At 39.3% G+C, this 27,692-nt stretch overlaps 1 protein-coding gene across 1 annotated transcript; it reads left to right on the forward strand.

The window, feature by feature from the left end:
* Window positions 1-3,502: 3,502 nt before the first annotated feature.
* Window positions 3,503-24,776, forward strand: LOC123456471 (vomeronasal type-2 receptor 116-like). The gene is made up of 8 exons (XM_045139778.1): window positions 3,503-3,586; window positions 4,158-4,295; window positions 11,267-11,370; window positions 11,973-12,427; window positions 12,825-13,628; window positions 14,683-14,907; window positions 15,701-15,824; window positions 23,857-24,776. The coding sequence occupies exons 1-8, from the start codon at window positions 3,534-3,536 to the stop codon at window positions 24,774-24,776; spliced, it is 2,823 nt and encodes a 940-aa protein (XP_044995713.1). The 5' UTR covers window positions 3,503-3,533.
* The last annotated feature ends 2,916 nt before the right edge of the window (window positions 24,777-27,692 follow it).

A 27,692-nucleotide genomic window follows, 5' to 3' on the forward strand; every position in this document is an offset into this window, starting at 1 on the left:
CCTCCCCCTCCACTGCCCCACCACAACACCAGTCTGCTTTGTCCCATTCCCCCTACCCCTGTCCGCTAGGGCCACCTGACCACACAGTCCCATTCCCTGAACTACAACCCCATTCATCGGTCCTCAGGCTCCCACCAGAGCTTCACTGGTTCCTTCCCACTGAGCAGACAGGCCCCATTGCCCGCAGAAGCCTAACTGAAGCAAACATAAAGGGGAATAATAACTGAAGACGCTTCAAGGGTAAACTATAGCTTCCTCCAAAATTAAAGAAGATTCCTACACTATGATGGGCAGTCCACAGCACAAAAGGAATAACACAAAAAATCAAATGCAAGTAAATAGAACAAGGTTTTCCAGTCACACAATGGATGTCTCTAATCAAAACATACAAGAGACAATAGGATCAGAATCCCAAAGTGAAGATAGAACCTATGAAACCTTGGCTAAACAATTAGCAGAACTTGCAGAAAATCAACAAAAGTCCAATAATTGTATGAATGATGTACTTGCTAGATTAGACTTAATAGATAACAACCAGGAAAGGTTCCAAAGACATAAACTAATAGGGTGGATTAGAAAATTGGACCCCTCAATCTGCTGTCTTCAAGAAACCCACCTCACCACTAAAGACAAACACATCCTCAGGGTGAAAGGGTAGAAAATTATATTCCAAGCTAACAGAAAAATAGAAGCAAGCAGGTATACCTACACTAATATCAAATAAAATAGACTGCATACCAAAATAATCAGAAAACAAAGAAGGACAGTTCTTACTTATCAAGGAATGATGCAAGAAGAGGATATTCCCATCAACAATCTTTATGCACCAAACACAGGTGCACCACAATTAATAAAACAAAACCTACTTGACAACAAAATAGAAATAACCACCCACGCCATCATAGTTGGGGACTTCAATACTACACTATCAGCAATAGACGGATCATCCAAACATAACATTAACAGGGAAGTAAGAGAGCTCAACACCATAGATCAATTAGACCTAACAGACATCTACAGAACATTCTACACAAAATCCACAGATTATACATTTTTCTCAGCAGCCCATGGCACCTTCTCTAAAATAGAACATATACTGGGCCATAAAACCTGCCTCCATATATTTAGGAAGATCAACATAATTTTCTGCATGATGTCAGATCACAATGCTCTGTTGCTTGAAATTAACAACAAAAGATGTGTCAGGAACCCCACCAGATCCCGGAAACTGAGTAACACACTTTTAAACAACAAATGGGTAGTGGATAAAATAAAAAATGAAATTGCAAAATTTCTAGAATTGAATGACAATGAGAACACATCATACCAAGCTTATAGGACACATAATGCCTAATAGCACTAAATACCTTCATAACAAAGACAGAGAGATCTCAAATCAATAACCTAACCATCCACCTAAAGGCAGTGGAAAAGCAAGAAAAACCCAACTCACAAAGCTCCAGATGGAAAGAAATAATTAAGATCAGAGCATAAATTAATGAATTGGAAACTAAGAAAACAATCAAACTGATGAAACAAAGAGCTGGTTATTTGAAAAAATAAACAAGATTGATATACCCCTGGCCAATTTGATCAACTGAAAAAAAGAGATGCTCCAAATTAACAAAATTAGGCATGAAAAAGGAGAGATCATAACTGAAATTGGGAGAATCATCAGGACTTATTTCAAAAACCTCTACTACACAAACTGGATAACGTGGAGGAAATGGATGAATTCATGGACATATACCACCTACCAAAGCTAAACTCAGTGCAGATTAACCTCCTAAACCACCCATGGAGATTGAAAAAGTAATCAAAAACCTCCCCAAAAAGAAGAGTCTAGGACCAGATGGCTTCTTCACTAAGTTCGATCAAACCTTCATGGAAAACTGAAACCAAATTTTCTCAAACTGTGCCACATAATCAGAGAATGGGAAAAGCTCCCCATCTCATTTGAAGGAAGCTAATATCACCCTAATACCAAAATCAGGCACAGATGTCATAAGAAAAGAAAACTATAGGCCTGTTGCCCTGATGAATTTATATGCAAAGATCCTGAACAAATTCTTTGCAAACCAAATTCAACAACACATCAACAGCATTATCCACCTTCATCAAGTAGGCTTCATCCCAGGAATGCAGAGGTGGTTCAACATACAAAAATCTGTCAATGTAGGGCTGGAGGGATGGCTTAGTGGTTAAGGTGTTTGCCTGCAAAGCCAAAGGACCCAGGTTCAATTGCTCAGGACCCAGTTAGCCAGATGCACAAGGGGGTGCACACGTCTGGAGTTCATTTGCAGTGGCTGGAGGCCCTGGTGTGCCCATTCTCTCCCCTCGCTCTCTCTCTCCCTCTTTCTCTGTCAAATAAATAAAATATTTTTTAAAATCTGTCAATAATACACCACATAAATAAGCTTAAACACAAAACCACATGATCATTTCAATAGATGCAGAAAAGGCCTTTGACAAAATACAACGTCACTTTGTGATCAAAACATTTGAGAGAATAGCCATGAAGATAAGGACGGTACCAACATGTGCTGTTTACATATTGAGCATATCCATAACTAATAAAAATATAACAAAAAAGCAAGATGACAAGTCTATTCACTCTAATGTGAAAAATATAAATAAATATATGTTACATGAAACATAAGGTGAATATTTGGGATAAGAAAAAGATAAGGTGAGAATTAGGTGAAGGATAAACATAGTTAATGGAAGAGAAATATGCTCAAATTGCAATGTCACACAAGTTAATATTTCATATAGAACTAAAACCTGTTTCATGTTAACTTAAAATAACAGAAAGAAATAATTATGGTAAAAACTAATGAAAACATGCTCAACACTGTACAGAGAAATTTTATTTTCCATTCTCAAGGATGAATTTCCTCTCCCTTCCATAGCTAATTCTCCCTATTTTCTCTGCATGTGCCTCTTAGAATCCTCCAGGAGGATTCTTCCAAGAATTAGAACCATTGAGTAATGATTTTAAAATCTTAAGCATTTTTAAACAAGGAAATAAATCAGGACACTTGAGCCTTTTCTGAGTCCCAAGATCTATGTCAACTCACATAAATCTAATTACACTAAGTTTGTGCAACTTTCTTTGCAGTCCATATTAACAAAAGCAAATTCCTCATTCCACACTCATTTATTGACTGTACATCTGGCAACACATAGAGTAAAAGTAACAAGAAAAAGTAATTCCTTACTTAAATGGTGGAAATACAGAGTTTACACACAAAATATACTGCTGAATTCCAGCTAGACTCCTGAAATAAGTAAGAATAAACAATGGAGAAAAGCAACATTAAAGATGAGAAACTGGGTCTTCACATGGCGTTGGTCTGTGGGAACTGAGGAACATGGATGAAGGTCATGTTTTAGAACAGAAGTATGAAGAATAGTGTCTTAATTGATATTGAGAGACTGGGGATTGTTGAATTTGCCATGATCATTTCTTTATTGTTTACTCGGATAATGGGAAACATGGAGATGTGGGATGTTACAGGCATGAAACTGCTATGGAGCAGTGCCTGGACCACACGGTGAATGCTATGATGCTGATGGAAGTGAGGTATGTGAGGGTTCTGCCCACTGCTTGAACAATGGAGGAAATGATTCCGCATGTGTCTGCATGAGCTATGATGGGCAGGGTACCTTTCCGACATTTTCACTTCACATCCTGCTTTGGGAAGTCTGATGAAATCCACTTACATGGTTTTAGGTGTTGTTCATCCAAATGGTTTGTTGACATGAATCTGGAACCAAATGTGCTCAGGAGATTATCCCAGTGGCATTCATGCCTGGATACGCATGAAATCACTGCACCTGAAACAAGAGATGATCATCACAACATGTTTTTCAACTTGTGTTTTTGGCCTTGATGTAGACCTCAGATGCAGAGCCCCAGGGCTGTGTTCTGTCCTCTTCAGGCTGGAAAGAAAAATATTAGGCTTATAAATATTCCCTCTAGTCAGAAATAACAGTAAGGGCAGATACACACACAAGCATGTGCATGCGTTGTGTTTATCTACTGGTAGCTGCTCACTACAGCTGAGCTCAGGCTGAGAGATTTGAGACATGGGGCTGCTGATCAGTATCATTTTTGTCTTATTGCTTGTGATGCTGTCGGCCTGCTTCTGCAGCTTGACAGAAACAAGCTGCTTTTGGAGAATAAAGCAAAACACAGAGAATGATGGAGATATGTGGAAGGACTGTATATTTGAAATTGGGACATCACGGAGGCCTATGAAACAAAGAAATTTAACAAGCGAGCTTCCACGGTAAGTGTCATTTTTTTTGCTTCTTAATTTTCTACTTGGAAGTCATGAATAATGTGTAAGAAGTCTGTATATGGGTACACTAATATTTTTTGGATCCCTTGCTCTTTTCTTCCCAAGCATACCACTTATGAATAAACCAAAATTTATTTTGTCTTTTACTGAACAGTATTTCCACAGTCAAATGTATCTGACTTTTTTTAATATTCCAATGAATAAAACTAGAATTTGGGGGACACAATGCTTTCTACCTTGCTTCCTATTAGATCCTCCTTTTCTTGACAATGAGCACCACTGGCATTTGTTCAATATTAAGTGACTGAGACAAAGTGTCCCTTCAAATATCTGTTCATCTTTCATCCATGAGCATGGAATTCTTAAAGTCTGTGGAAAGGGAATAATTTTCTTTTATTGCCTAACTCTACACAGACTTTTCTCATAGTTATTAATCTCTCAGATACAGGGTAGATGAGGTCCCATGATATTTCCTTCCATTCTAAATTGAATACAGAAAGAAGAAAGGTTCTAACTATTGATTGTCTTCCTCTTTTACTGTGTTTCTTGGACATAAGAATAGTAAGGATTTTAAATACTCTCGGTCAGGTATTTGATCAATATCCCAGCTAATACATGAATAAAGCACAGTTATGAAAGGACTGTAAATTTTTTTTACTCCTGATAGAATAGAAGATGTCACCCAATGTTATGATTACTTATATCCATTCTGAGATCCTAAACTAGCAAGTGTTTCTCATGGTAGTTACTCCCATGTAATAGCAGGATTGACATGTTACAAACAGTATTTTCTTTATTTTCCACTTCTCTTTAATACTTTCTTTTTATTAGGTTGGTACTTTGTATTGATACATGAAGTGTTTGTATCATCATTCCCCTCCTTCCTGATCCACTGAGGAACCTCTTTGGTGGGATTTCTTGCATTCACCATGTAGTTGTGGGTAATGAGTTGTGAGAAGTCTGTGCAATGCTCCTGGATATTTTCTCCCTCCCTGCGCTTCGTACATTCTTTCTTCCCACTCTCCCACAAAATTTCCTGGTACTTGGTTAGTGTGCTTTATATCTACTTTAGTGTGGAAGTCTCAGCATTCTGGATTTCTGTTTTAGTGCACTTTGAGTATCTTCAGTGTCAATCTCCATCACCCTGGCTCACATTTTCAGACTGTCTGTGGGGGGAGCATTCCTGCTCATCTCACCAATTCCATTGTGTTTTCATCTGGGGCCTACCTCCGGTGCTTGGGGTGGTTCACTAGCTGACATGGAGTCAGAGATCCTGTCCTGTTGATAGATTTTGGTTGTACTTTGTTATTGCTGCTTTTAGAAAAAGAAAACAGATTCTCCAATTTAGAATGAGATCAGGATAGGTTAAAGTGTATAGCAATTATCAATTTGGAGAGATTTTGATAGCTGTAGTCTCACTTTTGACCAAAGACTAATGAATGGTTTTCATTGGTGACTATTGTCTTGGTGTCCATAGGATTCTGAATTTGCTCTGAACTCTAGCTATGGTTTCCTTTCCACTGAGCAGATCGCTTAGCTAATCAGAAAACCATTGGTTAGTTACTTAGTGTGGGTGCCCGTATTGCACAGCTGTGTACATCTTGTCAGGATATTGCTTACATGCAGCAGGGTCCTCTGATTGCTCACAGCATTGTTGGCTGCTTGCGACCAGCATCTCATGCTGTGTTTGAGCACTATATGGGTTAACAATATGGGAGCTGACTTCCTTCCAGATTCAGCCAGATCTCTCAATGTTCTGCAGTATTCTGCTTGGCCTTATGTGGTTTCTTCAGCAATCATATCTCATTTTTCCTCTTAGGTGGGTAATCATGCTTTGTGCTTTGACAGAATCTTGTCTTGTTTGGGGGAACAGCAATTGTCAAATACTTTAGGGTAATCCTTAAGCCAACTCTCTCCAGGGCCCATCTTACCAGATGATCCCTCCATGCTACTGCTGAGGGTTATAACTTTTAGTCTGCTATCCAGGAGAAAGTTCTCTATGGTACCAATACGTTTGGGTTTGGGTTTCTTTAGATCTCCAATCCCCTGTGCCTTCCCATTTCCCTTCCCCCAAGTCTTTCCATCCCTCATATCTGACCTTCAAGTTGCTTGTTGGGTGTGACAGTAATTAAAGCAGTTGCAGTTTAACAACATGCAGCATTTGTCTTTCTAAATCTGGGTTAATTCACTTACAATGATCATTTCCAAATCCATCCATTTTCTTACCAATTTTGTTATACCATTTTCCTTAAGGCTGAGTAAAATTCCATTGTATATGTGTAGCACATCTTCATTATCCATTTGTCAAGAGATGGGCATCTAGGTTGCTTCCAATTCTTAGCCATTGTGAAAGGAGCAGCTACAATCTTGGTTGAGCAAATGTATCTGCAGTGAAAAGTGGAGCCTTTAGGGTAGATGCCCAGCAGAGGAATGGCTGGCTCAGTTGGTTGCACAGTTTTCAGTCTTTTCTGGAGGTTTCACACTGATTTCCATACTGGTTGTACAAGTTTGTATTCCCACCAGCAGTGAATGAGGCATCCCTTTTCCCTGAAAGCTCATCAACATTCATTGTCATTTTATGTTTTAAAGATTGCCACCCATTCTGGAGTAAGGTGGAATCTCATAGTAGTTTTAATTTGCATTTCCCTGATGGTTAAGGATGTTAAACATTTTCTTAGATAAATATTAGTCATTTTTTTTCTTGCTTTGAGAATTTCCTGTTATATTCTCTGTCCCGCTTTTTGAGTGGATTGTTTCATTTTTTTTTTATTGCTTTCCTTTTTGCTTTCTTTGTAGATTCTGGATATTAGGCCTCTGTCAGAGGTATAGCTGGCAAAGATTCTTCTCCCAATCTGTGCATAGTTTGTTGGCCCTGTTTAGGGTATATTATCTTTATAAAAGTATTTATCTTCCTTATATTTCACTGGTTGTGTAATTGTTTAATTTCCTGGACTATTATGGTTCAGGAAGTACTTCCCCAGTCCTATATTGTGGAGAATTCCTCCTTTTTTCATCCTGCACTTTTATTATTATTATTCTTTTAAAATATTTTTTATTTATTTGAGAGAGAGATATACAGAAATAGGCAAATAGAGGGAGAAAATGGGTGCACCAGGGCCTCCAGCCACTGCAAACGAACTCCAGATGCATGTGCCCCCTTGTGCATCTGGCTTATGTGGGTCCTGGGGAGTCAAACCTGGGTCCTTTGCCTTTACAGGCAAGTGCCTTAACTGCTAAGCCATCTCTCCAGCCGTCATCCTGTACTTTTAGATTTTCAGGTCTTATTTTGAGGTCTTTCATCCATTTGGACTTGATTTTTTTACAGGGGAAAAATAGTGGGTCTAGTTTTATTTTCCTCATGTGGTTATCCAGTATGTCTAGCAACATTCGTTGAGGATGCTACATGTGCATTGCTGCAGTCACTTGAACTATTCATAAAAGGACAACATAGAATAAGTGATTATGAAGAAATATTTTAACCATGACATCAAAATACATCTACAGAAAAACTTTGCTAAAAAACTATATATATGAATAAGGAAGACTTAAAATGAAAGAATTATATAGGAAGTCAAAATGTTACTTTTGCAGGAATAGCCAAAATGTAAGGGAAGATGAAATCTTCAACATTGAAAATACCATCAAATCCTGAGTTTTTCTTCTTACTTTGTAAACTAGAAGTCCAGTAGTGATACATATACAAGGAAAAATTCCTTTAGTTTCAGCACTTGGGAGGCAGAGGTAGGAGGGTTGCCATGAGTTCTAGACCACCCTGAGACTCCATAGTGAATTCCAGGTCAGCCTGGTCTAGAGTGAGACCCTACCTTGAAAAATCAAAAAAATAAAAAATAAAAAACAAGAAAAAGAATTAAAGGTTCAGTCAAAATTAACAGGATCAAAATGTGTGAAGTAAACAAGTGATATTTGCAACACTATGGAAGAGACAAACTTGCAAATTATGTGTGTAGAATGGAATAAACCTTTGACTAAAGGTATAATATTTATTGAAAAAATTCTAGAAGAAAATTTCTCACAACTAGGACTAAATATGCTATCCAGGTACAAGAGACATTGAAAACAACAAACAGGCAGGACCCCAAGAGAAACTACCCAGGTCATGCTATAGTAACAACTAAATATACAGAACTAAGAAAGGCTACTGCTAGCTCATGACAGAAACATTCGGTGACATATAAAAGCAAGCCCATCAGAATAAAAGATTTTTTCAAATATTTCTTGTTTATTTATTTGAGAGTGACAACAGAGAGAGAAAGAGGCAGAGAGAGAGAGAGAGACAGAATGGAAGCGCCAGGGCCTCCAGTCACTGCAAATGAACTCCAGATGCATTTGCCCCCTTGTGGATCTGGCTAACGTGGGTTCTGGGGAATCGAGCCTTGAACCAGGTTCCTTAGGCTTCATAGGCAAGCGCTTAACTGCTAAGCTATCTCTCCAGCCCAGAAGAGAAGAGTTTTAAATAGACTCTATAAACAAGATAGTTTTGGCAAGATGAGCTTCAACTATCGACTAATCACATACTGCACAACCAAAGAGTTATAACACAAAACTTTCTCCCATAATAAGGAAAGAAACATTTTCCATGATAAATGAAGGCTTAAGGAAACTTTGGACACCAAGGCAACTCCTCTGCAGAGGATACAAGGAATACTTCAAATTGAACAGAGGAGCAAACATACTCTAAAATGTACAGACAAACAACCAATAGTAATACAATAATTAAGCAAATTAAGACTCAGTAAACATCACTTCAGCCATGAGAGGTGAATATAAGTAGATGAGAACAGGCAAAAAGACCAAAGGAATCATATGGTATGAAAGCAGGAAAGCTATGTTTTGAGGAGGAGGCTTAAAGGGGGAAGGTTAAAAGAGAAGGGGAAGCCGGGTGTGGTGACGCATGCCTTTAATCCCAGCACTCGGGAGGCAGAGGTAGGAGGATCATCATGAGTTCGAGCCCACCCTGAGACTTCATGGTGAATTCCAGGTCAGCCTGGGCTACCCTACCTTGAAAAAGAAGAAGAAAGAAGAAGAGGAAGAGGAAGAAGAAGAAGAAGGAGAAGGAGAAGAAGAAGAAGAAGAGGAAGAGGAGGAGGAGGAAGAAGAAGAAGGGGAGAAATGTAACTGTTTTAAAACACCATAATGAAACAAATCTTTGAAACTAAATAAAAAATAAATTCAAAAATCAACTATAACTCTGTATATATATATTTTAAATTTTTTAAAATTTATTTATTTATTTATTTGAGAACGACAGACACAGAGAGAAAGACAGATAGAGGGAGAGAGAGAGAATGGGCGCACCAGGGCTTCCAGCCTCTGCAAATGAACTCCAGACGCGTGCACCCCCTTGTGCATCTGGCTAACGTGGGACCTGGGGAACCGAGCCTCGAACCGGGGTCCTTAGGCTTCACAGGCAAGCGCTTAACCGCTAAGCCATCTCTCCAGCCCAACTCTGTATATTTTTGGTGTTAACTCTCCACTCAAAAGACTCAAAGTACAAGATTGAATCACAAAAAAGCATTTCTTCATTTTAAATTAACTCACATTACCATTAAAAAGATATTTTTGAGGGCTGGAGGACTGGCTTAGCAGTTAAGGCACTTGCTAGCAAAGCAAAAGGACCCAGGTTTGATTCCCCAGGACCCATGTTAGCCAGATGCACAAGAGAGCACACATATCTGAAGTTTGTTTGCAGTGGTGCACCCATCCTTCCTCTCTCTCTCTCCCTCCTCCTCTGTCAAATAAATAAATAAATATCTGTTTAAAAGAGATATTTTTAAGGGAACAGATAGAAAATGGTTTTTGAACTGTGACATTTTATTTTCATATTCATCTTCAGAAGATTTAGAAAGGTCTGAGAGGGATTATATGGATTAGAGAATCCCTGGACAGCATTTATGTGAGATAATCTTGACTAGGAAATTGAGGTGGGACTATCCAAATTCACTGCGGGCAGCACCATACCAGGGCAGAGATCCTGCACTGTATAAGAAGGAGAGAACTGGCTGTCCTAGATTAACTTTGGTACCTCCTTGTTGGACTGAAAGAGACCAGTCCTAGCTGCCATGCCTTCCCTGCCAATAATTTCCTTATCAATTATTTTATTTATTTATTTATTATTTATTATTTAATTTTATTTATTTATTTGAGAGTGAGAAAGAGGCAGAGAGAGAGAGAGAGAGAGAGAGAGAGAGAGAGAGAGAGAGAGAGAGAGAATGGGCGCGCCAGGGCCTCCAGCCACTGCAAACGAACTCCAGACACGTGTGCCGCCTGGAGCATCTGGCTAATGTGGGTCCTGAGGAACCAAGCCTCGAACCTGGGTCCTTAGGCTTCAAGGCAAGCACTTAACTGCTAAACCATCTCTCCAGCCCTCCTTATCAATTTTGATTATTATTTAAGATTACCTGGAAGGGTAATCAAAAATAAATACTTCTTTCTTTAACCTGATTTTTAAATTAGTTATTTACACAGTGTGTATACAGCCACGTTGGTACCATCTGTAGCCTCCTTCCTGTCCTCCCCCTTCCACAGGGACCCTCCTCATTGGGGAACGTGGGTTGTGCATTGTGGGCCAACTGTGGCTCTAACAATCTTTCTGCCCCCTCTTCTGCAAATTTCCCTGAGCCGTGTTAGATCTACTTCAGTGATGAGGTCTTGGAAGCCTCTGTGTCTCTGGATATCTTGTTTGGGAGGCATTGAGTGTTCTCTGTGTCTTATCTCCTTCACCCTTGTGCTGGTACCAGGTTCACCAGGAAAGCAGAACTCTTGCTCATTTCCCCAACTAGTCTTGGTTTCAGCTGGGGCCCTGGTGAGGTGCAATGAGCTGATTCATTTAACCTGATTTTTGTCAACTATTTTGTCCTAACAAAGGGAAGATGCCTAATACAAGAAGAAAATGGAACTGTGAAAATGATGGACCACTCTTCTAATTCCCGATCAAATAGATTTCACAACACAAATAGAAGAGATATTCATGTCCTCAATGGTATTATAAGAGCCCAATTTTGTCCTGAAAAGATATTTGACTGTATATTCAACATTAATCAGGGTATGGCCTTAGTGGAAGATGGCATGAAACAAAGTACCATAAAATAGGAATTTGTAAAGGGATTTCTGCATAAGCATGATGTCCTGAGTACAAATCTATGGCTCTCACATAAAATTTTGTCATGTTGATGTGTATCTGTCAACCCAAGTCTCCATGAAAAGTCTCTTTGAAAAAACAGGATCCCTAGAGTTACTTATTTGCTAGTCTAGCCAAAATGATGAACTCCAAGTCATTAAAATAATTCCATGTAAAGTAGTTTAACTGACACTGATTTATGATGTACACACTGAAAGAAGCAGGTGCCCTGTTCCACACACACATACAATGTGGTCTACCACAAATATGAATGTGAGTATTACACACATAGACACACCAAAGTACCATCAACTAGATCACTGCTGCATTTATTTTTCATTTCTTAAAACTGGGAATTTCAGGATCAAGATATGGGTAGACTTACTTTGTGGTATAGTTCTGTTTTCCAGTTCATAGATGACCTACAGCTTTTTCACCAGATTCTCATGTGCTAAAGATGAAACCAGCTCTTTAAATATTTTTATAACAACATAAATGAATTTATAAATGGTCTGCCTTACACCTAGTTGGTCCCTGTTTTGTGGCTGTCATACCTCACATCAAGGTGAATGATAGCATGAGAAGTTCAGGAGAAAGCCTCATTTATCACACGTGTTACATGTCCACTGTGTTTGCTTTGACGATTATCCTGTATGAAGCCCCATCCATAATGATCACTGTGTTTCTTTTCAGTTTGCCAGTCAAAAAATATCAACACATTCTGACATTGATTTTCGTCACTGAGGAGATCAACAAGAATCCCAACCTTTTACCCAACATCTCGGTGATTTTTACCTTTTTTCCTTTCAAGTGTGATGATTCATTTAAAATTATCTTTTATCTACGTTGGATAGCAAATACATATCGCAAGTTTCCTAATTATAGGTGTACATCAGTTGGATGTGGTGTGTTGCTTACAGGACCAACATGGGCAGCAAGTAGCAAAATTGGAACATTTCTGACCATCTTTGATTATGCACAGGTGAGACTTTGTGATATAAAGAGTATAAATCCTGTCCCCTTTATTACTCTTCTTATGTGCTTAGGGATATTTCAAGTATAGTACTTGTTGTATACATATATTTTTCACATACACTTCAAAGAAGTAGTAATCAGTGACTTGGTGATGTATCAACCCTTAATTTTAAAAGATTGATAGGAGGACCTGTGGAGACATAAAAAGGGATTTCCTACAACCTTTAAACTGTTCACTAATTTTCCATTTCCATTTATGAATTGTGACATATGACTAATAATGGGGTGAACAATCATCCTTCCCACCATTCTTCCCAAGTGGTAATTTATACAATTCTAATCTTAGATTGAATTTTCTTCCAATTCCCTTTATCATGTTGATTTATATGTTCTGTGTCCTTTAGATTCACTATGGCCCATTTCATCCTATTCTGAGTGACCGTTATCAGTATCCTTATCTGTATCAGATTGCCCCCAAGAACACAAGACTGACATTTGCCATAGTCTCCTTAATGCTGCATTTCAACTGGACCTGGGTGGGTCTGGTCATCTCTGATGATGACCACGGTATTCCATTTCTCTCAGATTTGAGAGAAAGGATGCAAGGAAATGAGCTTTGTTTGGCCTTTGTGAATGTGATCCCATTAAGCATGGAATTATACAATACAAGGGCTGAGATGTATTATAAACAAATTGTGACATCATTAGCAAATGTTGTGATCATTTATGGTGAAATGAATTCTACACTAGAAGTGAGCTTTAGAAGATGGGCTTATTTAGGTATCCGGAGGATCTGGGTCACCACCTCACAGTGGGATGTCATCACAACTATGAAAAGAGATTTCATTCCTGACTCGTTCCATGAGGATTTCAGTTTTTCAAACCACCATCATGAGATTCCCAATTTCAAAAAATTTATTCAGACAATTAATACTTCCACATATCCAATAGATATTTCACTGATGAGATCAGAATGGATGTACTTTAATTGCTCAGACAATGAATCTAAATGTCGATCACAGAGCATGTGTTTACCTAACACTTCATTAGAGTGGTATGCAGATCAAGGATTTGACATGGCAATGAATGATGAGAATTACAATCTATACAATGCTGTGTATGCTTGGGCATATGCTGTCCATGAAATATCATTTCAGCAGGTAGATGTTCAGCCAATCATACATCAACACCTAGTTGACTGCCCAAAGGTATGCAGTCATCAATATTACCTTCTAAGTGGGTTCACACATTTTTAAACACTGGTGCTAAGGAGTACATTTCCAAATTATGAATATTTGTATAATGTTTCATTTCATAGGAAGTAAATCTAGATGTGAGCTTATTAGTTTCTTTTGGGTGGGAAATACCTGACAAAAGCAACTTAGTGAAGAATGGTTTCACTCTGGCTCACAGTTCAAGTATACAGTCCATCATGTTGGTAAAATCATGGAAGTGAGGCTATGAAAAAATACTGTGTCCATGGCATACACAGTCTTTAAGCAGAGAGTGATGAATATATGAGGTCTGCCACTTTCACTGATTAGAGACCCTTTCCCCCATAGAATAATGCCACCTGCATTCAGTGTGATTGTTCCAAGTTTAGTTACCTAACCTAGAAATTCCTTAGAGACATTTCCATAGATTTTTGTCCATGGTAATTCTAACTCCAGCCAAGTAGACAATGATGACAAACCATCACTGTGTGTATTCATGAACAAGAGGACAATGAAATTAATGATGTCAGTTTTCAGTGATCTGTGTTTTATGCGACAGATGAACCTGATACCATGCCCAACTGCCTTAACTATTTGAAATATAATCACAGTTTTATCAACCATGAAGTGTTTGAATATCAAAGTGTGATCTTGCTTTTCACATGTCAATGTACCCTGATCAGTGTGATTGACAGGTCACACGAGTTGTTAAAGAATTTTATATCACCATAGTTACTGAAGACCTTAGTACTTTAGTTAATATTCTTCTGATTTTTCACAAATATAATTGATTTAAAGGCTTATCTCATTAGCTTGACCAAATATTTGGTGATCATTTTTGCAGCTTCTCCAAAAAGAAACATATAAAAATTTAGTCATACTTAATTTACCTGTGGAATTTGATTTATTTCGCGCTATTGGGTACATGCAATGATGTTCCTTATGAGGGAAGGGATTCTGAAAATAAAAAAGAAAGGTATTACACACATCATGCATTATGCCTTAATGTGTGTACATACTTAATTGCAAAATGGTTCATCTCTTTTAGTTTTACCGCGCTCTGAAGAACATACAATTTATTAACTCTGCTGGAGAACTAGTGGCCGTTAATGAGAATACAAAAATTGATGTGGGCTATGATATTCTCCACATTTTGAATTTTCCACAAGGAATTGGTATAAAAGTCAAAATAGGACAGTTTTCTCCATATCTGACCCTTGGTCAGCAATTGTATTTGTCTGAGACAAAAGAGTGGGTCACAGGGAGTAGGCAGGTATGTTTTAACTAATTGTAATGCATTCCTCTAAACTTATTTTTCTTTCTTTCTTACTTATTTATTTTTGGGCTTTTGAGGTAGGGTCTCACTCTGGCCCAGGCTGACCTGGAATTCACTATGTAGTCTCAGGCTGGCCTTGAACTCACAGCGATCCTCCTACCCCTGCCTTCCGAGTGCTGGGATTAAAGGCATGCGTCACGATGGCCAGCTTTCTAAATTTATTTCTATTTACTTATTTATTTAGTACATAAATAGCAAAAATCATGTGGGGCAATGTGTACTCCCTCCTTATTTGATCAAGTACATGTTGTTTAGGATTTGCATTCCATCCTCCTTGATTTTCTTTTTATCTTTTTTTTTTTTTAAATTTTTATTTATTTGAGAGTGACAGACACAGAGAGAAGGACAGATAGAGGGAGAGAGAGAGAATGGGCGCGCCAGGGCTTCCAGCCTCTGCAAACGAACTCCAGACGCATGCGCCCCCTTGTGCATCTGGCTAACGTGGGACCTGGGGAACTGAGCCTCGAACCGGGGTCCTTAGGCTTCACAAGCAAGCGTTTAACCACTAAGCCATCTCTCCAGCCCTTCTTTTTATCTTTTGAAAGTTATTTGGAAGCAACAAAATGTTTAATCAAAATCTCCATGTCTATGACAATATACAGAGTATTAAATAGGTGTGACCCTTCAGTTATATTGGAGGTTTATTAATGGTGCATTCTTTTAACATATACTTATGAATGTAGTAGGTGAAATTCCTATCTGTTACAAGCACATTTGTGGTTTTCCTCAGATTCCCTCCTCTGTGTGCAGTTTGACTTGCAGGCCTGGCTTCAGGAAGTTCCATCAGGAGGGAAAGGCAGCCTGCTGTTTTGATTGCTCCCCCTGCCCAGTAAATGAGATTTCTAATGAAACAAGTAAGTAGATGGCTTAGGGAGTAATTCTCCAGTTTGATTGTTTTCTCCACCCATATTGGGAACTAGTATCTAGTGAGGATATGCAAAATAATTCAGAAATGAAAGTTAATTTTAAGACTTTAGACAATAGCATGTCACAAACATTAAAATACTGTTTCAAGAAACTAAATATTCTGATTAAAATTTCACAAGTGTTGTTTCAGGTATATATTAAGCATTTAAAGAGGTAAGCACAAATGTTCAGAGATCAAAAATAACAATAAAAATAAAGACGTATTGCTGTGGTATGAAGACTATTAGGCTGGCATTGAATGGATGCAGAGGTGTTACTTTATGTTGCCCTCTATTTTACATTGAGAAGAGAAGCAAACTTATGGAGATGAGATGTTAGAATTGAACTTAAAGCCTGCAATAAATATGATCAAGGGGATATAAGTGATTATATAAATATTAACATTTCATCATTTTAATCTATGACAGCCTGTAAGGCACTCTCATACCCAGGGCACTTTTCCAGTGCACCAGAATTTAAAGTGGGTAGGGAGGGTGTTGATACATAATGTGAAAAAGGAATAAAACTGATTTTAATTTTTAAGATGTGATTGGATAGCATCATAAAAGAGAACTAAAAGAATATTATTAGAAAGGAAATTAAAACTTTGTTTATTCATATAATACCATAGCATAAAATTCAAATTGTTTTCTTACATACAAACTTTAGTGGTGATGGATGAATTCATTATTAACATGGAAGGTTTTTTTTTTTCAAGGTAGGGTCTCACTCTGGCCCAGGCTGACCTGAAATTAACTATGTAGTCTCAGGGTGGCCTCGAACTCATGGCAATCCTCTTACATCTGCCTCCCGAGTACTGGGATTAAAGGTGTGCACCACCACGCCCAGCTTGGAAGGTTTTTCTTTTTTCATTTGTACATGCTGGCCATGTTATATGTAGCAAATAAAATGGAATTTATGCCTATATAATATAGACTAACTTTTATATGCTTACACAATTCCTAACATTGCATGCACATAAATTTAGGAAAAAAATGATTAAGAAAAGATGAATTATAAATGAAAAAAAAATGTCCTTGATGGAAATACTGAACATGGGATAGCTAATTCTTCTTAATCCTATTTTGTGATTCAATATGATCACAATCAAAAATTTTAAACTTGGACTTCCTGTCAAGATGGCATCTGTCTAACCTTACCTCACCTCATGGGGAAGAAAAGGCAAGACCCTTAAGGTGTGTGTGTGGGGGGGGTATTTTTGTTTAGAAGTTTGATGATTCTAGTAGGCTGCCAGAGGGAGGGTCTGGAGGAAAAAATAGGGTCTCTACTGATTCCCACACTCTGGGGTAGCCCAGCAGTCCCCTGAGCCCCTCGAGCAGCGATCCTAGCTGCAGTACCGTAGGAGGTCCTCCTGCACTAAACGCCAGCCAAGTGGACCCAAGCTAGCGGGCAAGGTCCGCATCCCTAGGCTTTCCCACAACCAGGCGGATCCATGGATGCCATCCTTGTCCTACAGTTCCCGCCCAACCTTGCTGTCCCCCAAGGGCGCGCGATCAACTGCCTTCCACCCTTGCTGTCCCATGCGGGCACACGTGATTGCCGCACCCCGCCCCCAGCCTTCCTGTCCCCTGCAGGTTCACGCGATCACAAGTCCCCACTAGCCTGGGCGCACGTAATCGCAGTGCCCGCAGTCTAGCTGACCCCGTGGCGCATAATTGCCGTCCCCCACCGCAGCCTTGCTGACCCTGGCAGGAGTGCACAATTGCCCTTCCCGCCCAGTCTTGCTGAGCCCAATCTTAGCTCCCACTCAGCCTTGGTGTCCCACACCCCGTGCATGGTTGGCATCGTTACCCAACCTTGCTGCCCCCCTCGCGCACATGATTGCTGTCCCCTCAGCCTCACTGTCCCTCCTGGGCGTGAGTGGTACCCCCCCCCACCAGCTTTGCTGTCCGCGGCGGGTGTGTGCAATTGCCCCCCCCACCCAGCCTTGCTATGCCCCTCACTGACTGTTCTTGAGAGCCTCTACAGACTTTTGGGCTTGTTCAATTTGGTTCGCGTTTTCTAATCCTTTTTATGTATAGTTTCCAACCATCGGTAGATTTTTCCATTTTCACATCATTTTCTAATTTTCCTAATGCTTCTTGGACGTAATCCTTGTATTTTTTTGGGGGGGGGGAGGGTTAGCTTCTCCTAAAGAGCCAACCTGACTCCATTTTTTTATTATTTTTTTAAAATTTTTTATTAGCATTTTCCATGATTATAAAAAAATCCTATGTTAATTCCCTCCCTCCCTCCCCCACACTTTCTCCTTTGAAATTCCATTCTCCATCATATTACCTCCCCATAACAATCATTGTACTTACATATATTCAATATCAACCTATTAAGCACCCTCCTCCCTTCCTTTCTCTCCCCTTTATTGTATCTTTTTTTATGTCTCCATTGTCTTTAGCCAGCTGGTTATTGAGGACCTCTTTTTCCCGCCCAGCCTTGCTGTCCGCTGGCCACAGTGCGTGATCGCCTTTCCTGCCCAACCTTGCTGTCACCACATGTACACAACTGCCATTACCCCAGCCTTGCCGTCACCACGTGTACACAACTGCCATTACCCCCGCCTTGCTGTCCCCACGTGCACACAATCTCCTTTCTGGCCCCATCTTGCTGTCTCCTGTGGGTGCGTGCCAGCCATCACCTTTCAGCCCAGTCTTGCTGTCCCCTGTGGGTGATTGGGCAACCCAGTCACTGTTACCCCCCAGCATTGCTGACCCTGTGGGTGATCACCAGTACAGTCTCAGTTCTCACCCAGCCCATCTGAGCCCAGTGTGCAATTGCCACCCAACTGGCTGTTGCCCCATCCTACCACCAAACAGGGACCAGGCAAGTGTCTCCACCCTGGCCTTTCTGAATTACACGGGTGTTCATGGTCCCACTCCCCACCAAACCCCTGCCCCTGGCAAGCAGGCTAGCATCCCACACCCTAGGCTTTCTGAAACATTGTGATGGGCAGACCACAGAGAAAAAGGAATAGCATGAAAAATCAGATGCAAGTAAATCCAGCTAGTTTGTCCAGTCCTACAAAGAATGTCTCTAATCAAAACAGAGAAGATACAATAGGATCAGAACCTCAACATGAAGAAACAAACTATGCAATCTTGGCCAAGCAAATAGCAGAACCTGCACAAACTCAACAAAGGACCAATAATTGTATGAATGGTATGCTCACTAGATTAGACATAAAAACAAAAACAGAAGGGTTCTGGAGACAGTTAAATTATCTGAAGGAGAGTAAAAAAAATGGTCCTCAATAACCAGCTGGCTAAAGTCAATGAAGACATAAAATAATACAAGGATGAACTCCAAGGAGCATTAAGAAAATCAAAAAATGATGTGAAAAGGGAAAACTTGACAGAGGGTTGGAAACTATACATAAAAAAAGCAGTAGAAACCATGAACCAAATTGAACAAGCCCAAAACTCTATAGAAGCTTCTAACAATAGTCAGCCATGTGGAAGATAGAAACTCAGAATTGGGAGACAAAATAGAAGAAACAGTTTGTGAGTTCAAATTTTTTCACAAGTTCAAAATTTTCTGTGAACATAACATGAGGGAACTGTGGAATACCCTGAAACATCCCAATATTCAAATCATAGGAAAACAGAAGGGGAAGAAAATCAGACCAAAGGCATGGAAAACTTATTCAACAAAATTATAGAAGAAAATTTTCCCACTCTCTCAAAAGAAAGTCCCATCATGTTACAAGAAGCTAGCAGAACTCCAAACAGATTGGACCAAAGCAGAAATTCTCAAAGATATATTATCATAAACATCAATCACAAAGGGAAAGTCCTAAAGGCAGCTAGGGAGTGACAACATGCTACATATAAAGAAAAACCCATAAGAATTATTTAAGACTTCTCAATGGAAACCTTAAAAGTCAGAATGGCCTGGAATGATACACTGCAAAGTCTAAGAACTTACAGCTTTCAACCCCAACTACTCTACCCAGGAAAAGTATCCCTCATAAGAGTTGGTGAAAGAAAAACCTTCCATGATAAAACTCAGCTATACAACTATATTAACACTAAGCCAAACATGCAGAGAGTACTTCAGGGAATGCTCCACATAAAAGATTCAAATAACCTACCTCAAGTGCCTCAAGAAGCAGACCACAATAACCAAACTTCAAGAAGGCACAAAAACTACAAAGGCCAAGAAAACACCGAACCACATAAACCACCACAATATGGCAGGTATTAAACCTCAATTATTACCCTAAATATTAATGGCCTTAACTCACTCATCAAGAGACACAAGCTAACAGGGTGGATCAGACAATTAGACCCTCAATCTGCTGTCTTCAAGAAACCCACATCACCACTAAAGACAGACACCTCCTCTGGGTGAAAGGATGGAAAATTATATTCCAAGCAAACAGAAATAAGAAGCAAGCAGTTATAGCTACACTTATACTGGATAAAATATACTTCAAACCAAAAGTAATCAAAAAAGACAAAGAAGGCCACTTCTTATCAAGGGAATGATCCAAAACAAGAGGATATTAGAATCACTAGTCTTTATGCACCAAATACAGGTGCACCACAATTCATAAAACAAAATCTACTTGACAATAAAACAGAAATAAACACCAACACCATCATAGTTGGGGACTGCAATACGACACGATTAGCAATAAATAAATTATACAAACAGAAAATTAAAAGGGAAGTAAGAGAGCTCAACAACAGCATAGATCAATTTTACCTAACAGCCATCTACAGAATATTCTACCCAAATCCACAGATTACACATTCTCAGCAGCCCATGGAATCTTCTCTAAAATAGATCATATATTAGGTCATGAAGCCTACCTCCTATATGTAGGAGGATCGACATATCTTTCCTGCTTAATATCAGGTCACAATGCTGTGATCAACAACAAAAGATGTGCCAGTAACCCAACCAACACCTGAAAACTGAGCAACACTCTCTTAAACAATAAGTGGCTACAAAAGGGCCTACACCTACTAAATTCTCTCTAAGATAATAATGGGTATCCATGTATCTTGCACTGACCTCACTCTCTGTTGGAGAATTTGCTTCTCTTTTGCAGACAGACACAGAACCTGAGGAGAGAATCAGCCCATCGCGCTCCACCTGGGCACCAGCTGAAGCCATAGAGTTAGTGGGGTAATGAGCAAAAGACACTTTCTTGGTGAACATGGTACCAGCACAAGGGTGAAGGAGACAGACACAGAGAACACTCAACTCCTACCAAATGTGATATCCAGAGACACAGAGACTCCCAAGACCTCCTGTCACTGAAATAGAACTAAAATGAACCCAACTTGGCTCAGGAAAATTCACGGAAGAGGGGATGGAAAGATTGTTAGAGCCCTACATTGGGTCAATGTGCACAGAGACATTGCCTTGCCCCCATAACTGAAGGCACCCAAAATGCAGCATCCACAATCTCTGGTGGTGGTGGTGGTGCAACAGGAAGAAGGCTAATGATGGTACCATCATGGGACCAGCACAAGGGTGAAGGAGATCATCACAGAGAAAAATCAATTCCTACCAAGTCAGATATCCAGAGACCCAGAGACCCCCAACACCTCATCACTGAAGCAGAGCAAAGATGAACCCAACATGGCTCAGGGAAATTTTGTGGAAGAGGGGGCAGATAGCCACATGTTGGGTAATGATATACAGAGTCATTTTATCCTACCAATAACTGTGGGCTAACTCCAGAATCCATGACCCATATACCTCCACAAGGAGGGGACGGGGGGGGGGGGTTAGGACATGGATGAGCCTAACAATGGTACCAAATTGACTGTATTTGCTGAGTACAAGAGTAATTAATAAAAAAAATGAGAAACACACAAAACAATTTAATAGCAATAAAATATTTGAAGACTCACAGTCACATTTAATAAATGAAGTTGGGTTCCTCACTTTGTTGAACTAATTAATTATTAATTAATTATTAAGTATTAATTCCAAGGAAGGTTTCTGTTTATGAGAGCTTTGCTTCTTTGGAGCAGTTATATTTAATACTTTTTTTAGACATCAAAAAAAATTTAAGTCCATGATGAAAAATACAGTTTATAGATGGGATGAATTTATCCCCAGTTCACTATTATGTATCATGTTAATTTTTATCAAAGTTGGCAAGTTACCTTGTTCATAATCCTTTCTCAATAACTTCCTGACCAAATTCTGCTAAAACATAGACTAAGGAATATGCAGGTAGAGTTGGGCAGTATAGGGAAATGCTATGTCCTCTCCAAATTAGTACATTAATTCCTACTCCAAGGAAATGGATTTAAGCAATAATGATATTAGTGTGAATTATATCTAGGGGTCTCCAATTTCATTTGTACTTGTTAAAAATAAGTTTTGATGCTGGCAAGTTGGTTTAACGATTAATGTCTTTGCCTGCAAACCCAAAGAATCCTGCTTTGACTCTCCATGTCCCACATAAGTGAAATGCACAAGGAGGTGCATGCATCTCGAGTTTGTTTGCAGTGGCTGGAGGCTCTGGTGCACCCATCCTCTCTTTCTCTCTCTCAAATAAGTAAATAAATAAATATATTTTAAAAAGAAAAAATAGTTTTGAAACAATTATATGTATGTGCTGCCTTCTAGGGACAAAGCCAAGGGGCATCACCTTGATACAGACAGATTTCATATGCTATAGAACTCCATGGTGAGGGAACAATCATATTTTATTGTCTAAATTTATGAACTTTGTCAAAAAAAGTTTGTAAGAGACATCAAGAAGGCTTCTGGTCAAGATAGTGTCCACCTAGCCACGCTTCAGCTCCCAGGGTAATATCAGGCAAATTCTGTGGTGCTCCAGTGTGAGCCAGTCTTAGCTGACCTCAAGTGAGAGGGCAGGGAGGGGCACTGAAGAGAATCCACTGATTCCCACAGTCTGGCGTAGCCCACCGCACCCGCGGTCCGCCGCACCACTAGTCCAGCCACCGAGCCCCTGAGCAGGTTCTCTGCTGTGCTGCCCGCAGCTCTGCCCGCAGCTGGGCCCCTCCCAGTGCACGAGTGCCCTAACTCCCTCCCTGTACGGATGTTGTAAAATAAAAGAGGGTCTTAAAAGAGACATAGAGTCATGTACCTCTCTGATCTTGGACTGTACTTTGTACAGAACCCTGAACTAGAATTTTTTTTTTTTTGGAGGTAAGCCTAGTAGACTGGCACTTTTTTAAAAATGAAAGAGACCAAGGGTGAGAAACACACACAAAGAGAAAGAGAGAGAGAGAGAGAGAGAGAGAGAGAGAGAGAGAGAGAGAGAGAGAGAATTATGCCAGGATCTCCAGCCAGTGCAGTGGAATTCCAGAGACATTTGTCACCTTGCGCATATGTGGGACTTGCTCATGTGTCACCTTGTGTCTCTGACTTATGAGGGATCTGATGAGCCAATGGTCCCTTAATCACTAACCCACCTCTCCAGCAGTAGAAATCGTAAGAAATACCTCATTTAAGCTATGGTATTATATAACTCTTATACACTAGGACAATATTATTTTATTCTTTTAAGATAAATAAAGGATCAGGAAAATGTATAAGGTCAATTAAATGGATAAAATACAGCTTTGTTAGTCTAAGTACATGGATCAGCAGTTAATATGCATATACACAATACCTAACCACCCCATTCAATTTTCCAGTACTTTCCTAAAGCAAGAAGCACAAAGTGGCACATGTATCCAGTGATTGTTTGAAGTGGCTACAGGTTCAGGTGAACCCATTCTGTCATAGTCTCCCTCACTTTGCTTTCCAAAAATCAAATAAAAATATCTCTAAAAAATCTGTGTTTACCTTACCATAAGATGATGGTCTTTATTAATTGGGAATCATGGCTATTGAACAATCTAACTTAATTGCTCTCAGTAGGAACAAGGAATACAAGATGCTTCACCTCTGAAACACTTGTTTGCAGTGTGCTCTGACTAAGGAGGAAATACTGCCATTATCCTGATGATACTTTTCTTTGTCTGTCAGATGTGGATCAATGTGTGAAGTGCCCAATTGATCAGTATGCCAACATAGTGCAAACTTACTGTCTCCAAAAAACTGTGACATTTCTGTCTTATGAAGACCCCTTTGGCATGGCTCTGGCTTACATGGCCCTGTGTTTCTCTGCACTCACTGCTCTTGTTCTTGGGGTTTTTGTGAAGCACCAAGACACACCGATTGTGAAGGCCAATAATCGAACAAACAGCTACATCCTGCTCATCTCCCTCGAGTTTTGTTTCCTCTGTTCATTACTCTTCATTGGACATCCCAGCACAGCCACCTGCATCCTGCAGCAGATCACCTTTGCAGTGCTGTTCACTGTGGCTGTGTCCACCATCTTGGCCAAAACAATTACTGTGGTTCTGGCCTTCAAGGTCACTGTTCCAGGAAGAAAGATGAGGGGGCTGCTGGTATCAGGAGCACCTAACTTCATCATTCCCATCTGTACCTTGATCCAACTTGTTCTCTGTGGAATCTGGCTGGGAACATCCCCTCCCTTTGTTGACACTGATGCCCACTCAGAACATGGCCACATCATCATTGTGTGCAACAAAGGTTCAGTCACTGCCTTCTACTGTGTCCTGGGCTACCTGGGATCTCTGGCTCTAGGGAGCTTCACTGTGGCTTTCCTGGCCAGAAACCTGCCTGACACATTCAATGAAGCCAAGTTCCTGACCTTCAGCATGCTGGTGTTCTGCAGTGTGTGGGTCACCTTCCTTCCTGTCTACCACAGCACCAAGGGGAAGGCCATGGTGATGGTGGAGGTCTTCTCTATCTTGGCCTCCAGTGCAGGGTTGCTAGGTTGCATCTTTTTCCCCAAGTGCTACATCATTTTACTAAGACCAAGCAGAAATTCACTTCAGAGCATCAACAAAAAACATACAGTCCAACCAACTGATTTTTAAAGTTAAGTCATATGTATTAATGTAGTGTATGTCCTGTAAAAAACCTTTGTACTACTATAGCCACTAAACATTAGAAAATGATAAAATACTTGCCATTGTGTAAAAGTCTTATTTGTTCTCTAATGATATTTATCAGCTTCCTTGCACAGCCTTCAGCACAGGTTCCATTCACTGCACCCACTGAAATCCAGGTTCCCAAAGTGGCCTATGCCTCTGGAGTTCATTTGCAGTAGTGAGAATAATCATTTTCTCACATCTCTCTCAAATTAGTAAATCAAATCATTTAGTAAAAGACACTGACAATGTACTGGGTATTTTGCTCCTATTAGTCTTGATAATAGGAAATGTATCTGAGCCATTCTTCAGATTTTTATTTGAAACTTGCTATAGGTGGATTCCTAGAGCAAATGTCTTTGAGCCTGACTGAAAGGTCGCAGGTGAGTGCTCAAAGACTGTTCAGAGACACGGTGAGGGTATGTTTAAAAGATGAAAGAATATTACTCTCTGGAAGAAACGCAGGCCTTACAGTAACCATTTTCCATATGCACTATGGTTATCACAGTGTCTGGAATCCACTGGACAACTTGAGGAATGATCAGATTGTGCAGACCATGGAAGGTCCTTGTCCAAAATGTAAAAGGAAATGGCTGACACTGAGAAAGTGACACAGTTGAAAATCTGTTTCTTGTTACTTAACACATTTGTAGTTCACTGGTTTGCAGATCACAAATCTTGGGCATTTATAACACCACAAATGAAATAAACTCTTCGTGGTTTTTATTTAAAAGTTTATAAACATAGAAATTAATGAAATTATGTTTACATAATTTAAATTAGTATAACTTCTGCTTAGTACCAGTTACTATACAGATGTCCTTTGTCTCCCAAGGATTCAACTATTGGGGACTGGCTTCTCAATATTGTAGTGCTGAAGAAGTGTGAATAAGAATTGGTCCCTAGCAGATCTTCATTGCTTGTACTTTTCTTGATGCTAAATTACTGTCATCCCTTCTTTTCTGTTCTTATACATCCTATTAATCACTGTGATGACATCCATTGTGAGACATCAAATCCAAAGTATCAGGTCAAAATCTCTGAAATTCCATTTGGATATTTTGATCTACAATTCTTAACTTACTACCCAAAGTAACATAAAATCGAACTCATATTTGAACTAAGAGATTTCCATGCACAGGAACAGAGAGCTCAGCATCTGGAACCTTGAAACAGAATATGAATTGCTCAACTTACCAGTCGTTTCAGATGCTGATGAAGGGAAAATACATAGAGTGGCTGCAGAATGTCTGTGACAGTGAAGTGTTGTTCATGGTCCATATGAAAGACAGCCAGGCATGAGGAATAATCCCAGAAGAATAGATAAGTCTTGGCATTAATGTCAGCTTCCTGGTAAAACTAAGATGTGATGATTTACCATATCATCATATTTTTTCTGAATTTTTTTTTTTTGTCCTTCCTGAAGGAATATATCAGCATTTTGTTCCCATGAAACATGAATTGATACCAAATCTGAATGTCTTTCTGGATAGTACAATATTATATGTAATATTTACAAATGGTTAAATAATTGTGGCCAAATGAATTGATCATCAACAATTTTGTTTTTAATTTTTTTTGGCTTGTGTGACACCCAGACATCTACCCCACTCTTGCAAAAGTATAAGAAAAAGTTTCAAAAATTTATCCTTTGATTGTAAGAGAGATGGCTTAGCGGTTAAGCGCTTGCCTGTGAAGCCTAAGGACCCTGGTTTGAGGCTCGGTTCCCCAGGTCCCACGTTAGCCAGATGCACAAGGGGGCGCACGCGTCTGGAGTTCGTTTGCAGAGGCTGGAAGCCCTGGCACACCCATTCTCTCTCTCCTTCTATCTGTCTTTCTCTCTGTGTCTGTCGCTCTCAAATAAATAAAAATAAAAAATTTTAAATAAAAATAAAAACTGTATATACTTGTGTTCAGCTGCTTCTCTCTTATTAGTAGGATTACGGCCTACATTTTCCAAACTATGACAAAATACTAAAAAGAAGACATTAATGGATAATATGTAAAACTAAATAATGTACCACATGCTTCTGAACACTTGTTATGTAATATTGTGTTTATTCTTTCAAAATTAACTAAACAGCACACAACATGATTCTCCTCAGGTGGTCAGTGTCTGACAGCACATTTAAGAGGCCTTAACTGCATTCATCCCTGTCCAGATATGTATCATCTTCCCCAACTGATTTTCTGCTCACTCAAAGAATTTGCCTGATACTTTCTCCAAAAGCATGGATGGGATTATTTTAGTCCAAGAAATCAAACCATAATATAATAGCATCAATATTCATTTTCCAAAATTGGAATTTATTGCACTGTGGGTTTTGTGTGATAAGGTAACTGAAAATGGCCATTATCTTATTGCAGGTGGTGTAAATTAAATATAGTATATTTATATATAGTGGCCAGATAGTAGATCATTTCAGTTTTATGACCACATGGTCTCTGAGGATGCTGTGACCCTCCAGTGCTATAGTGGGAAAATAACCATAGATGATGCATAATGGATGGATGTAACACTTTTTGAACAAATCTCTAGTGTAAACAGTATCACTAGGATTTAAATAGCATTAACATGTTTTGAGTTATTTGAATTTCATAATTTTTTTCACATATGAGTATTTATAATTCTACAATAGTGATTGATGCTACATCTCAACAACCTGTTATTTACTGTATGGATAACTAAAATAAGAACACATGCCCTTCAAAAGTACCACAAAATATGAAAGTACTGACTAATATGGTTCACACAATATTTATACACATATTGAAATATCATACTGCAAAATATTAATATTTAACTTGTTTTTTAAACATTTCAAATATGTGTTTTTACATAGACATGCATAACCAAATCAC

Source organism: Jaculus jaculus, chromosome 23 (genome assembly GCF_020740685.1).
Source record: "Jaculus jaculus isolate mJacJac1 chromosome 23, mJacJac1.mat.Y.cur, whole genome shotgun sequence".
NCBI classification, from domain to species: Eukaryota; Metazoa; Chordata; class Mammalia; order Rodentia; family Dipodidae; genus Jaculus; species Jaculus jaculus.

What these genes read in the sequence shown, in the direction of transcription:
- LOC123456471 (XM_045139778.1), top strand. Translation starts at nt 3,534, where the DNA reads ATGGAGCAGTGCCTGGACCACACGGTGAATGCTATGATGCTGATGGAA. An exon ending in TTAACAAGCGAGCTTCCACG is followed by an intron (nt 4,296 to 11,266) that starts GTAAGTGTCATT and finishes CCGATCAAATAG; the next exon opens with ATTTCACAACACAAATAGAA. An exon ending in CCATCTTTGATTATGCACAG is followed by an intron (nt 12,428 to 12,824) that starts GTGAGACTTTGT and finishes TGTGTCCTTTAG; the next exon opens with ATTCACTATGGCCCATTTCA.